Genomic DNA, 14,245 nt, shown 5'->3' with positions numbered 1-14,245 from the left:
CACCTGCACAGTTTATGAATTATGGTGGGCAAGGATTGGTTTCAGCCAGAGTTAGTAAACCTAGGTTGGCAAGAAAAGGAAGCTGGCACATTGCAGGTTTTCTCTCTCTCTCTCTCTCTGCCTCTCTGCCTCACTCCCTCTCTCTCTCTCTCTCCTTTCTTGGCAGGGGGTCATTTTCATTTTGTGTGAATATAGTAAGCAAGTTTTCTAGGGAAAAAATAAGATTTTTTTCACAGGTTTAGCTATCCTCATATGTCTCTGAGATTACTGAATTTATTAAAATTAACATGAATTGTATTCCTCTGTATACTTGTTATTGCAAAGTCATGATGAATCATTAATTATTTCCATAGATCTGTATGAAAAAATATTTAAAAAAGAAGTACTAGCAGTACAAAGTTATTTTGGAGAAATTCCATTTTTAAAAATTTCATTAAACTGCTAATTAAGCCATACTAAATGAAATCAGTTAATAGCGAAACAGACACGAATATTGGATTACATTATATTTTGTCTGAATTCAATACAAGTTTTAAAAGCCTATCCTTTTTTTATTGTCCCCATTATTCAATGTCATGCTTTGAAGATAAGAGCATTACCTGCAGTATTACTTTTCCCTCTGTCTCCTTGGTTGGAGAAAATGTACCATATCGAAACGTAATGAAACTTTTAAATAGGCAGCATAAATTTAGAGCAGTTATTAACATAAGGCTGGCTAAAATAGCTGTCTTTGTGTCCCTGTTCCCTTTCTCAAGGTAACACCGAGTTCTCAAAATTGTTGTAGCCTAAGATCACATAATTTGAATTCTGCATACGGCAGCACAAAATTTAATACAATCTGCCAAATTCATAGCATACAGTGGTTAGAAAAGAATACTGTAAACATTAATTTGTATAATTGCATTCTAGTAATATAGATCACAAATTAAAAATACTTTGGATGTTATGTATATTATCTTCCTGTTCCTGAATAAGTTTTCATTAATATACAAGTTTTCATCCTAAATTTTAGGCTTACAAATATATGCTAGAGTACACATAGATTGTCTATGATCTAAGTCTAAAAAGAAAACAATTCATTAAGCCTGTTAATTGATTACATTGACTTATAATCCACAATAATTAGTCACTTCAAAACATATGCATTTAAATAGTAATCTACAAAAGTGCTAGCATGGTACAGTATAACAATGTATATACATTATATTAGTTTAATATTTTACCTTTTTGGTAATTGCTGGCTGCATGCAGGCAAATAAAATCAAATGGACAATTCATTCTTTTTGTTTACTCTGTAATAAAATGAAATACTTCATACCTGCTCTGTAACAAAAAAAAATATTCAATAATCAGTGAAAATTACTTTAGGCAGAGGTTTATTATAGGACTATATATTTTTATTATGGAATAATTTAAATTAAAGATAGGCTTACATAAATTAGGCTAGCACATGATAAACCAACTTTTGTCCTATAAACCATTATTTTCTGTATCTAAAAGACTTATAAATTTTCTTTCTTTAAGTTATGTTGTTCTGTCATTTTGAAAGGACCCTTAAGGCTCGGCACTTTATAATTTCAGATGTTTCAAAGCATATAAAATTCCATTTGATTTTAATTAGACAAACTGAATTGATTTTAAATAAAGTTACTCTAACTTCTTGCTGAATGTTACTGCCTATTAATGTTAAAAAATAATCTGAGACCTTTAAAGCCTTCAGTTTTTCTGCCCAAATGAGTTCCATACATTCAATCCAGACCAACTACTGAAACAGTTTGCTTTTTCAGGATGTGATATGCAATCTCTTAGGTCAAATTTCCATACCTGAAACTTTAAACTATAACTGCTATTGTCCACAGCAGGATCTTGGATATGCTTGCTAGGGTTGATGGATCTGGGATTTATCTGGGGGACATTAGGCTGGGGATATCTGCCTTAACAGGTACATGCCCCTACAGTAAAGAAGGAAGAATAATTTGATCCCTGTTACTGACTTTGAGAGAAGAACCACAATCATATTTGAGCCCAATTTCCCCCAATTGCTTGACTGTTTACATTTGGAACACCATTGCCTTTACCCGCACAACAGTAATCCTGTAAAGTAGATTGGGCCAAGAGAGAATGAGATCTCATAGCAAAAGTTGCATTTGAACTTAAGTCTCTCCACATAGGATAGCCTCCAACTTGTGGTTCCAGTTCAAAAATCAACATTGTGAAAGTCTCCAATTCGCCTCAACCTCCAAAACAAGTTTGTAGTTATGATTCTAGAGATAAGGTAGAAGTGCTTTAGCAGTGCCTGATATAAATCACAAAAGTTGAAAAATAACTGAGAGGAAATGATATAATAGATATGATTTAACAATTGAGCTTTACTTGTAACTCTATAGCTGTCATTCTCCAGAATTTCCCACTAGGGCTCTTTTTTCTCAGCAAGCACTGAAGTCTTTTTTTATTAATTTGTTTAATTTATGGCATCTTCATTATTAATCTGAATAATATGGAACTCTCCTTGGGTACAATAGCCTTCCTTTCCAGCCAATTAAATTCATAAAATGGCAACAAGTTTCAGAAGGGTTCTGCAGGGGGGAGAGTCCACAAACAACAATGACTTCCTCTAGTTCTCATCTAATAATCCGTTTGAAAAAGTCCACCATAAATGTTAGGTAAGATTTATTGTATTATATAACAATAGAGTAACTACTCGTAGCTTTGTGTTCCATGCATGTGTTCAAATATATTAGCAGCAGATATGAATTTATCCTATAAAATCTTGCTTTTGAAAATTTAAGCAAAGTGTAATTTGCTTTTCTTTCTCAAAAAGTACAGCACAAATAATTGGTGTATGTTTCACAAATTGCACAAAAAGCTCAATGTGGCCATGATGAAGAGCCTTAGAAAGATGCAAATTAAAAATTACTCCATAGTTCGTCCCTTTGACAGCCTTAGTCCCTGAAATTATGGGTTTTCTTGCATCTGAATGCCATGAATGGTGGGAGTCAAAGGAGATATGTAAGCAAGTCTCTGTCGCTCACTTCTTTTCTGTCTTTGAGACCATCAATAAAACATTTCAATGAGTTCTCCTATTTATTATTAAATTTATATCCCATTTTTCCAGCTATTTGAAACTTATTGGCTTATGGCAATAAAAGGAAAAAAAGACAAAACATGAAAATTAAAACAATATAACTAGAACCAAGACAAAATTAAGTTATTTTATATATAATTGAGTATATCAATTCAACCATTAATTTTTTTGAGAAACATTACTTTTTTCCATTTTTCTAACAGTGAAAACCATGCACACTTCCTTGGAAGGGAATTCCATAACCTAGGGAATATGTCCTTCTCCCCAATAACTAATACATGAGTTTCCATTAATAGAGGGATCGTCAAAAGGGTATCTACAGATTCTTTTTCATATAAGAAGAAATAAACACCAAGATCTTAAATTGTATCCTGTATACAACTGGCAATCATGATATGCTTCATCTAATACCTGTACCTTATATTAACCAAAATTTTGCATTAAAAGTAGCAGTGCCTTTTCCCAGAACTGCATGCACATTGCTAAGAAATAACTTCATATTATTTCAAGTCTTTAAAGATTTGCACAGCATCATTTCTTCCTGAGTTGCTTGACTTTGTCAGAGGGTTGGTATTGGACAGATTTTAGTTCTGAGGGATTTCAACTTTGTCTTTCTGGAAAAGGCAGAATTTCTCATGAATTTATGGCCACCATGACGACCAAAAGCTTGTTTCAGGTGATTGCAGTCTGACACATATAGATGACCAAGTATTAGATCTGTTTTTGATATACATCTAACATATAACCCTCCCACACATACAAACAAAAGTATGTATCTGGTGTGTACATGACACCTTTATAATAACAAAAAAGGAACTAGAGAAGACATATGAAAAAAAATGACAACACATTACCCTTCCTGGATATCATCATCATCATCAGGGAAAATGACAGCAAATTAGAAATGCAAGTCTGTTAGAAAACAACCCAACAGATTAACCAAGTGTTCCACTACCAAAGTAACAACCCAGCCTCCTAGAAGAGGAGCAGAGTGACAACATTATTCCGATGAGTACAACTGCACTGCAACAACCCAGAATACCAGAAAAAGGAAACATGCTGCCTATACCACAGCTTCCAACAAAACGGATACTTACGCAACTTTATCAAAAAAATGTCTGACCATTCAAACCACAATACCACAATCAACAAAAGCTGTGAAAATAATAAGACTATAAATCAAAACATTTCAGAAACAATCAACAGCCTGTTGTAATTACATAACACTACTGTACCATATAAATCAACTAAAGTCCTCTGGAACATCTTAGTACACCAAAAGACAAGAAAAAAACAGGACGTTTTTTCCTCTTTTGTTGTTATATAATATTTCATTAATAAACCTAAATAAACTTTATATTTAAAAATTTTAATTGCCTATTTCCGTTGAGCTGGAGCCAATTACCCTATTTTCATAGAAATCACTTTCAATAGTGCATGCATATAATGAGAACATTTCACAGAATTCATTAACCCTGCTAATCAAGATCTATCTGTATAAATGTATGCCGCACAATAGAATTAATGGAAGAAGATATTGAGGAATTCTTTGGTAAAGTGCAAGAGAAGTTATATGCCAGGGGTCCCCAATCTCTGGGTCACAGCTCTGAGCTGTTTGCATGCCACTTGCACAAATGGAGCTGTGCGCACAGAACAAACCCTTCTTCCCCCACCCCACCTATCTGCAAAGCCAGAAAGGTTGGGGAACTCTATTATATGCAACATCAAAAGAATGCTTGATATCCAACTGGGCTGGCTGAATTCAATAATGCAAGAGATAGCTTAAAACAATGTTATACCCAAAAAACATTTACTGCTAATGCTTGCTCAGTGCAGCTGAGGAACCTTACCATGAAAAAAAAAGGTGTTATAAGAGTCGAATTTGAAGAAACAGTCATTTGGAATCAAACAAGAAATAAGAAAAGGATGGGTATCTTTAAGCTTATATAGTGACTATATTACAACAAAGGCTCTTAAACTTTGTGATACTGAAATCTCACTAACAAGACAAGATCTTGAATAAGGACTTTAAAAAAAAATACTAGAATGGTTGAAATAATATCTGTAATGAGAATGTGTACAATGATATAATATGAAAGGTACATTCTTATTTTATCAGTGCTCACCTCTGATCCCAGATAAAATAGGCAAGTACAGATAGTCTTTGGCTCATAAGCACGATTAAGCCCAAAATTCCTGTTGCTAAGCACAGAAACTATTTATTTATTATTGTGGTTTTTAGTATCGCCTATTCACCGCCCTGAGTCCCGTAAGGGAGATAGGGCGGTATATAAATTTAATTAATAAATAAATAAATAAATAAATAAATAAATAAGCAAGACAGTTGTTAAGTGAGTTTTGCCCCATTTTATGACCTTTCTTGCCACAGTTAAGTGAATCACTGCAGTTGTTAAGGAACATGGTTGTTAAGTGAATCTGGCTTCCCCAATTGACTTTGCTTGTCAGGAGGTCGCAAAAGGTGATCACACAACCCGGAGACGGTGCAACTGTCACAAATATGAACCAGTTGCCAAGCATCCGAATTTTGAACATGTGACCATGGGGATGCTGCAATGAGCATAGGTGTGAAAAACAGTCATAAATCACTTTTTTCAGGACTGTTATAATTTCGGTCACTAAATGAACGGTTGTTAAGTCCAGTTTCAGTTCTGTATTTTATGTTACCCAAGTTCACACCTATGCAATAAACGAAATGGTCACCTGGCTATATAATTACACAGTCCTTGCTAACACACTTGAATTTGTATTAAAAGATAAGACTGCTGTCTTGGGCAAGCGGTTCCAGTGTTCCTCAACCTTGACAATTTTAAGGCATGTGGACTTCAACTCCCAGAATTCCACAGCCAGCCATGCTGGCTGTGGAATTCTGGGAGTTGAAGTCCACATGCCTTAAAATTGTCAAGGTTGAGAAACACTGGCCCTAAGCGATCAAAAGCTGTGCCACAAATGTTGCCAGCTAAAAACCGGTTTCAGGATTCAGCTCATACACTTCATGTCAACGCGTGACTCTTGACCGCTGTGCTCTCTAAACTACAGTTGATGCTTTTTAGGACGACATCAAGACCTACCTACTTACGGCTTAGGGTCGAACGATAGAAAACGGAAAGCTTTTGCAGAAGTCCTACCAAACAAGAGGTTTAACGCGAAGGACAAACTCAGCCCTCAATTTCAGTCTGGGCGCCGCCCATAAAAAAAAAAAAAAAGGGACACAAGGCTTAGTAAGATACAAATGGCACGCCAACTGCTCCTCCCTGATAAGGTAACCGAGGGGCACCGAGGCGCTCTTTCAGACAGGCCAGGGCCTCTCGGCACCGCACGTAAACCCGGCCCGGCGGGTTGCGGCCTCCCTCTCCTCAGACCATTTAAGACCTTCCAGCGCGCGGCTCCCGCCTTTCCCCCTTCGCTTGTTTTGATAACAAACCCGCGTGAGGAGGGAAAGCAGCACGCGCCTCCCGCGAAGCAGGTAATAGGCGGTGGGCGGGCTTCCTTCAGCGTGGCTCAATCCGAGCGAAGCAAGGGGCGGAGCCTCCGGCCGGGAGCGAAGAGCCAGCAGGGCAGGCGGCAAGATGGCGGCTGTCGCCGAGCAGGACTTGACGACCCTCAGCCTGGAGCAGTTGCCCACTGACCCGCTCTTGCTCATCCTAAGCTTTCTGGATTATAAGGACCTCATGAGGTGGGGCACCGCCGGGAACGGGGAGCGAAGGCCGAGCCCGTGGCGTGACTGACCCGCCCCTGACTTTCCCCTGCAGCGCCAGCCATTGGAAAAGAAGGGAGGCGAAGGGCGGTGGTGTCCTCTTAGGGGAGGCGGAGGTGGAGGAGAAGCGAGCTGGGTGGCTTCGTCTCCCCCCCCCTTGCCCCCATGGATGGGAATTGGAAGGCTTGGCTTAATGGAGGGAAGGGTGTCTCGAGGGTCTCCGGGCAGACTGGAAATGGGGATTGGTGATGAAAGAAGAGGGGTGTTTCCTTAAGGTCAAGGGAACTGGGGCAAATGGTTTTTCCATGGGGCAGGAAGCTGGGCAGGGGCCCCGATGTTTGGGGAAGCATTTCTTTCCGATGTTATGTGGGCTGTTCTCTGCCTTGCAGAGCTTAAGGCTTTCCTTGCCAGGGCATCAAAGAACCTTCCAAGCACCTCCCTTTGCTGATGGACAGGTTTCTTTCATCGAGCTTGCGTGTATCAACAGGTGCTTGCATTATTCACTTGTGTTAAAACGGGCCTGCCCTTGTGGATACGGTATTGAAGGCTTTGCTGAGAAAGAGAAACACAATTAGTAGACTTCTTAGTGTGGGGACTGATCATTCCACCGTAGGACGTAGTTGAAATTGCTGGACTTGATTCAGAACGGGTTTAGTGCCAGTGTCCTGGTGTAATTTTCTGTTGATGATTTAAAACAGCGGTTCTCAACCTATGGGTCGCGACCCCATTTGGGGTCGATCGACCATTTCACGAGGGTCGCCAAGCAAGGCTGTCCGCCAGTTTTTTTCCCCTTTTCCGGTGGGTGCCTTACCTCCCTTGAGCTGGGCCAACTGGTGGTGGGCCTGCTCCGTCTCTGCCGCTTGCCAGCTATGCCTCGGCCGGCGCAGGGGGCGGAACCACGCATGCGCGGCGCTCCCGGGCAGGGAAAGTCCTCGACTTACGACCGGTTGGGTAGTCCTTGACTTACGACCGGTTTAGTCCTCGACTTACGGCCGGTTTAGTCCTCGACTTACGACCGGTTTAGTCCTCGACTTACGACCGGTTGGGGGTTGCGGCATTAAAAAGGTTGAGAACCACTGATTTAAAATGAATCACCTTTTTTTAATGGAAAACATATCAGTTCCTACAGTAGACTGTAGAAAGAAGGAGCTACAGTACTTAACCTTTCAAATATTCTTTTCTTCTGTGAGATTGCTCCCCTCCTCCAAAATAATAGGGAAAGAACTTCTATTGAAATCCCCCCCAAAAAAACAATTTAACTAGGCATTTTCTGCCATATTCCTATCACATTCTGACCCTATTAAGACAGCTAAAATAGTGAATAAAAAAAGAAAATAAAAATTAGTTATCTTTCAGTTAGTATCTAGTGTTTATGTAGGGAAAGCAACATCAAGCAAAATTGAAAGGGGGGTCCCTCAGTGGTGAGCTTGGCCACTAAATAACTTAATAGTGAATTGTATAATGAAAATCTGATTAAAATTATAGGATAAATGTTTTGACATTTCATTTCAGCAGATTTTGTTTTGTCAGTCTCTTTCTAAAACTTTTGATTAGTTACTGTGAACTAATCTGGCAGCAATACCTGTCATAATTTGACTATACATTGCAGTCCTGTGTCCACACTTAGCTATAATAGATAATCTTATTCTAAAATTGTAAGAGAAAGTAACATGTTTTGAAACACTTGTGAATGGAAGAACTATAAAATATGACTCTGGATGACCATCCAACTTTAGAAATAGAAAACCATAACAAGGTAAAATAAGAACAAAATAAAAGACCATAAAAGTGGCAACTGAGGAAACCAGTCAATAAGAACACCATAGATCAGGGGTGTCAAACTGCCGGCCTGCGGGCCGGACGCGTCATCGGGAAACCACACCCACCCCATTGCCAGCAATGGTGAAAAAGCTCCGATACGTTGCGTGACGTCATGTGACGTGGCGAGTTTGACATGTCTGCCATAGATTCTCCAATAGTCTCAACCCCCCATGCCAGAAAATAGCTCTTAATGGTTTTCAAAAAAACCCAGCAGAGTCACAGCCTAGTAAGACCTGCAATGGTGGTTCATTATTTCTAACTATTAATGGCACCATTAAACAGATTGTTCCTTGAGGGTGCAGCATTCAATGTGCTGACAAAAATTTATATAAAATGTTGAGTTTGACATTTTTAGATTCCAAATTATAAATAAAAATTCACTAAGGTTAATATGTTTGCATTGAAAATTAAGGAAGTAATATATTTCTATATATCTATATTTTTCTTTTTTAATGATTTTCATGTTTCCTTGTCATTAATTCCATCTTTCCAGTCAATGCTGGCAATTTCTTTAAATATTGAATCCTGAAAGTTTCAGAAAAAGAAACTAAGTAATCAAATATATATCTAGAACCTCTGCGTCTAAATAATTTTACATGTGATCTTTTAAAACTTGAGTATTAAAGATATGCATGAAACATGATAATTTTAATTTCTAATCTGGGAGGTTTTCAGTTTCATTCTCTTCTGTGTAATAAAAACTACCTTAGCATTAGTATTAAATTTAATCTGATATCTCTGTGTTGCAGTTGCTGTTTTGTAAGTCGTAGATTAAATCAACTTTCAGTCCACGATCCATTATGGAAGAGGCATTGTAAGAAATACTGGCTTCTGTCTGAGTAAGTGTGGATAATGTTTGATTTTTCATAAAATAAAAATGGCTTATAATTTTCATCCAATCCAAGTTAATGACTGTAATATGGAAAAACAAGGCTTTGAAATTGCCTCTAAGTATAACCATCTGAGTTATTTGCTATGATTATTTTAAACATGAGCGTTTATAAATATCTTTTTTACATTTATATCTATACTTATGTACTAAGTAGTCATTTGTAGATTACATAGAGTTTTTCCTCTATTTGATATATTAATATATTAATTCCTTAAGCTCAGTATGAGTTGTAAGAAGATAAATATGCACGTGGAGAGAATGTGAGATTTTAAAATATTGAATTAAGAATTGAGGTTTTGTTCATTGTTAGTTAACTTGAAATGCTTCTAAATATCAATTTGACACGATCAAATGTATTCTTCAGGAATAATTTTTAAAACATTAATTGGTTTTTCTGCAGGTGTACTAGAATAGCTTAAATTTGCTAGGATAGACCAGGTGTTTCTGTGGTCAATAGATCTGGGCTGATCTCACTATCTTTGTAAACCAGGTGTGTCAAACTGCCGGCCCGTGGGCCAAATGTGTCACAACGAAACCGTGCCCACCCTATTGTTGGCAGTGGGGAAAAAGTTCCGATACGTCGCGCGACGTCACGTGATGTCGCGAATTTGACATGTCTGTTGTAAACTATCTTGCTTTACTTAATGGAGTATAGAAAGTTTTGAGTTCAACACATTTAGCAAGAAATAACTATTTTAGGCTCAGATTAATGAAATGTCAATTTTGAAATAGCTGTTCTAATCTTATCTATGGTGTCAGTGTATATAATGTATAAATGTAGCATTTGTATTACCATTTGCTGCTTTTAAAATGTATGTATATATTTGATTTTTTTAGTGCTGAGAAATCTCGAAGAACTAAGAGCTGGAAAGCAATTTTCATAGATCTGTATGCTGATTTGGGAAGATATATTCAATATTATGCTGCAATTAAAAAAGCCTGGGATGATTTGGAAAAATATTTATTGCAGCATTGTCCTCGGATGATTAGTTCTTTGAAAGGTATTGTTAATAATATACTTGACATTTTGGAAAGCTTTGATTTTTATTTCCAAATTTTGAACTTAACTTTGCTATTTTATATATAAGAAACTCAATAACAATTATACTGAGCATCATAATTATATAAATTACAACAGGAGCCAGGATTGCCAAGATTGCTGCTGTTAAGCTATGTGGTCATGTGACATTGTATTTATTACATCACATAGTGATAGAAATCCCAGTCATGATTGCCCTGTAGTTATTTTGCAAGTAAAAAAAATTAATCATTCTGGTTTATAGGAATGTGAAGGGAAGTTGCAGTGCTGCATGCACATGAACACAGAGATAGACTTAGAAACTTCCACTTGTGCCTCCACAGCTTACAAAGTGCTTTACAAGGCCCCTTTTACATTCTGAAGATGAACCTAACACAATTATCGGAGTTGCTGACTTCCATGGGACTTGCTGGGCTGTTTAGTATTGGGTCTTGTTGCTTGTTTATATTGTGTGAAGTCATGAATGAAAACTTGTAACTTCTTAATATGGCAGACAGTGTTCAGGAAGATGATTTGGATGCAGTGGAGGCACAGATTGGTTGCCAATTACCTGATGATTATCGGTGTTCATTTCGAATCCATAATGGACAGAAGCTGGTTGTCCCAGGGTGAGAGATTAAGATTCATTGTAATTGCTCTTTGGGGTTAATTTTATGCACAATAATTAAAAAAAAATATGTTCATGTTCTTATAAGCGTATTCTAAAACTTTTTTTTAATACAAAGGTTGATGGGAAGCATGGCACTCTCCAATCACTATCGCTCTGAAGATTTATTGGACATTGACACGGCAGCTGGGGGTTTTCAACAGCGACTAGGACTGAAGCAATGCCTTCCTTTAACCTTTTGCATTCACACTGGATTGAGTCAATATATGGCTCTGGAAAGCGTGGAAGGTCGCAATAAGTATGAAATCTTCTACCAATGTCCAGTAAGAAAGATTTGTAAATAGATTTTTAGACAGCAGTAATGCTGCTCACATACTTCATGAAATTGATACATGACCATGGGCATAATTTGACTCTTTGTGTAGAATATTTAAAGTCAGCTGCTTTTTCATCTGATTCCCCCCCCCTTTCCATCAGTGGCAAAAAGTCACATGAATGTTTAGAAGTTGTAACTAGTGGAGAGGAAACAGGTTTGAGAGGATAGCAAGGGCTCTAACGGCTGTCAGAAAAGTGAAAATTAATTAGGCTGTTGAGAAAAATCTTTTGCATCAAGATCAACAGTCAGAGCTGTGAGTAGAAAATGATCAGAAATAAAATATTGCATGGTGATTAGGAATAGACTGGCAAATTATAGCTATAGTTTTTATTTAGTATATTATTAAGAACATTTACACTTGGAAATGTTTGGTTATATGAATAACTTGAAAAATTTGTAGATGATAATGTTCTGCTGATTTTATAAATATTGGCATAAAGATTTATCTATAGTAATATATTGCTTGGCAGTAAAATAAAAATCAACGTAGCACCTCTTTATTATGCTAAGATATAATAATCAGTTCGGTCATTTTCGCATCGGATAATTCGTATATACCTGATAACATAGGATTTTGCAGAATCGTAGAAGAATATTCATTTATCATGTTCTTACGTTTTGAATTTATTCAAGATAAATTTCCAGTAACTTCTTTTTACATTGTGAAAATCACATCTGGTCTGCTTGCCAGTACATCCTGTTTTTAGTTCCCCTAAAAGGAGAAATCCCTCTTTCAGAATTCCTGAATCCAAAACTTTCATTTCTCCAATATATTATAATAAAACTTTTCCATCTATAAAATACTAAGGTCTTAATTTTTTCTCCTTTGTAATTAATTAAATTTTTTATCAGTATTTTAAACTATAAATCTTGGATGTAAAGTTACATATACAGTAATAGTACAACTCAGTAGCATATTCTAAATTAAAATATGACTATTCTTTGCTTGTTTTAGGATTGAAATGTCAGTGTAATAGGCTGCATCCTAGCAGGATATCTTAATTTGCTTTAAATTAGAATAACGATATTTTAAAAGTTTCAAGGGTTTAATTCATGTATTTTATTGTTCAAACTATTTCTTGATAATATAACAAAATTAAATTTTCCAATTTAGTTTGCTAAATTATTACAAATGCTAGTAGCAAACAATCTATTTTCACAACACACTTTTTTTAAAAGAGAGAGTACAGAACTAAAACTCTATAAAAGCGTGACAGAAATCTTATTGCTATTTATGTAGTATAAGTCTTGCCTTTTAAAAATATTTATTTTAGGATCCAAATAACTTTTTTCATTTTATTTGAAGGATCAAATGGCCCGTAATCCATCTGCAATTGATATGTTTATCACAGGTAAATATATTTTGGAACTCTAATGGAGAAACATTTTCAAGAGGAATAAAGGGAAGACACTAATTAGGATGATGAGCAACATGCTTATTCTCAACAGATGTTCAACATGTCTGATTTATTACAATGTGTCGTTACAGCAGCTTTCCTCCTAGTAAATAAAGTGAGTCAACTATTGGATCAGCTACAGATGAGATTATATTCTAGCATAATTGAAACTCATCTGATTGGAGAAAGTTGATTGGCAGCTATTTAAGCACAGTGTCAGGAAATAAATTATATGGATCCACTATTCTCAGCATGTATTCCCTACTCCAGTGGTGGCGAACCTATGGCACGGGTGCCAGAGGCGGCACTCAGAGTCCTCTCTGTGGGCACGCGCGCCGTCTCCCTAGTCCTAGGCCTTCAGCTGGGTTTTATAAAACTTTTTCGCTTTAGGCCTCCGCTGCCGTGTAAAAAAAAAAAAGGTTCAATCAATCGGTCAATTTCAATTTCTAGCAGGGAAAAAAAGATCTTGCAAAGTTGGAATTGATTGATTGAACTTTTTAGTCCCACCCAGCCTGCCGTTACCACCGCAGTCACACCTACCCAATGGGCCACAGCCAGCCAATGGGCCACACCCACCCGGCACCCGATGATGCATAAGTGGGTTTTGGGTTGCAGTTTGGGCACTCGGTCTCTAAAAGGTTCGCCATCACTGCCCTACTCTAAAACTTTGTCCATAGCAAGTCTTTGAAAACTAATTTCCAATCCATCTTTCTGCCCCAGTGATGTCTTTTACTGTGAAATTCTAGTTCTACATAAAGAGTGAGCTATTCAGTCTTTACTGTGTCATTCTGATGTTTAGGTTCATAAATTATTAATATTGTATCAGCTTAATCAGATACCTAACTTATTTATAGTTGGCTGCTTGTCCATCAAATGAGACAATATATTTATTCCAAGGTAGATCTGAGTTTTATAGATTCTATTGAAGATCTAATCTGTTGATCCTTTTTTTTTTCCTTGTAAACTTGTTTTTCGTTCTTCAACATTTAGGTAATTCCTATTTGGAGTGGTTCACTTCCTACGTTAACAATGTAATAACAGGTGGCTATCCAATCATCCGAGACCAGATTTTCAGGTATTTATAGTTTTAGTTTACAGTAAAATACTGTTACAATACAGTATACAATATTATATTTTATTGTAATTAAGAAAAAACAACTGAAACTTGTATAAATGTAAATATTGACAATATTTAGGTATAATATATGTAAAGGAGAAAGCAAAGTTTTTGTACTACAAATTACAGAAACAAAACTTCATAGTTTTCTAAAAAGTGTTAACATATGCAAAACTATTGAGAGAAATTCGTTTTA

The 14,245-nt window shown here is 36.7% G+C and overlaps 1 protein-coding gene across 1 annotated transcript in view; it reads left to right on the top strand.

The window, feature by feature from the left end:
* Positions 1–6,623: 6,623 nt before the first annotated feature.
* The window catches only part of FBXO3 (F-box protein 3), a gene marked incomplete at its 3' end in the record, with an annotated part of 16,098 nt that continues 8,476 nt past the window's right edge, over positions 6,624–14,245 (top strand). Inside the window, 7 exon segments of the mRNA XM_015816016.1 lie at positions 6,624–6,779; positions 9,371–9,460; positions 10,351–10,514; positions 11,046–11,160; positions 11,278–11,482; positions 12,842–12,887; positions 13,923–14,007. Coding sequence (XP_015671502.1) covers positions 6,673–6,779; positions 9,371–9,460; positions 10,351–10,514; positions 11,046–11,160; positions 11,278–11,482; positions 12,842–12,887; positions 13,923–14,007 — 812 coding nt within the window. The 5' untranslated portion in view covers positions 6,624–6,672.

This window comes from Protobothrops mucrosquamatus, unplaced genomic scaffold (assembly GCF_001527695.2).
Source record: "Protobothrops mucrosquamatus isolate PMUCROS unplaced genomic scaffold, P.Mucros_1.0 scaffold394, whole genome shotgun sequence".
Taxonomy (NCBI): domain Eukaryota; kingdom Metazoa; phylum Chordata; class Lepidosauria; order Squamata; family Viperidae; genus Protobothrops; species Protobothrops mucrosquamatus.
The sequence above is the reverse complement of the archived record's forward strand: the minus strand, read 5'-3'. Positions and strand labels throughout refer to the sequence as shown.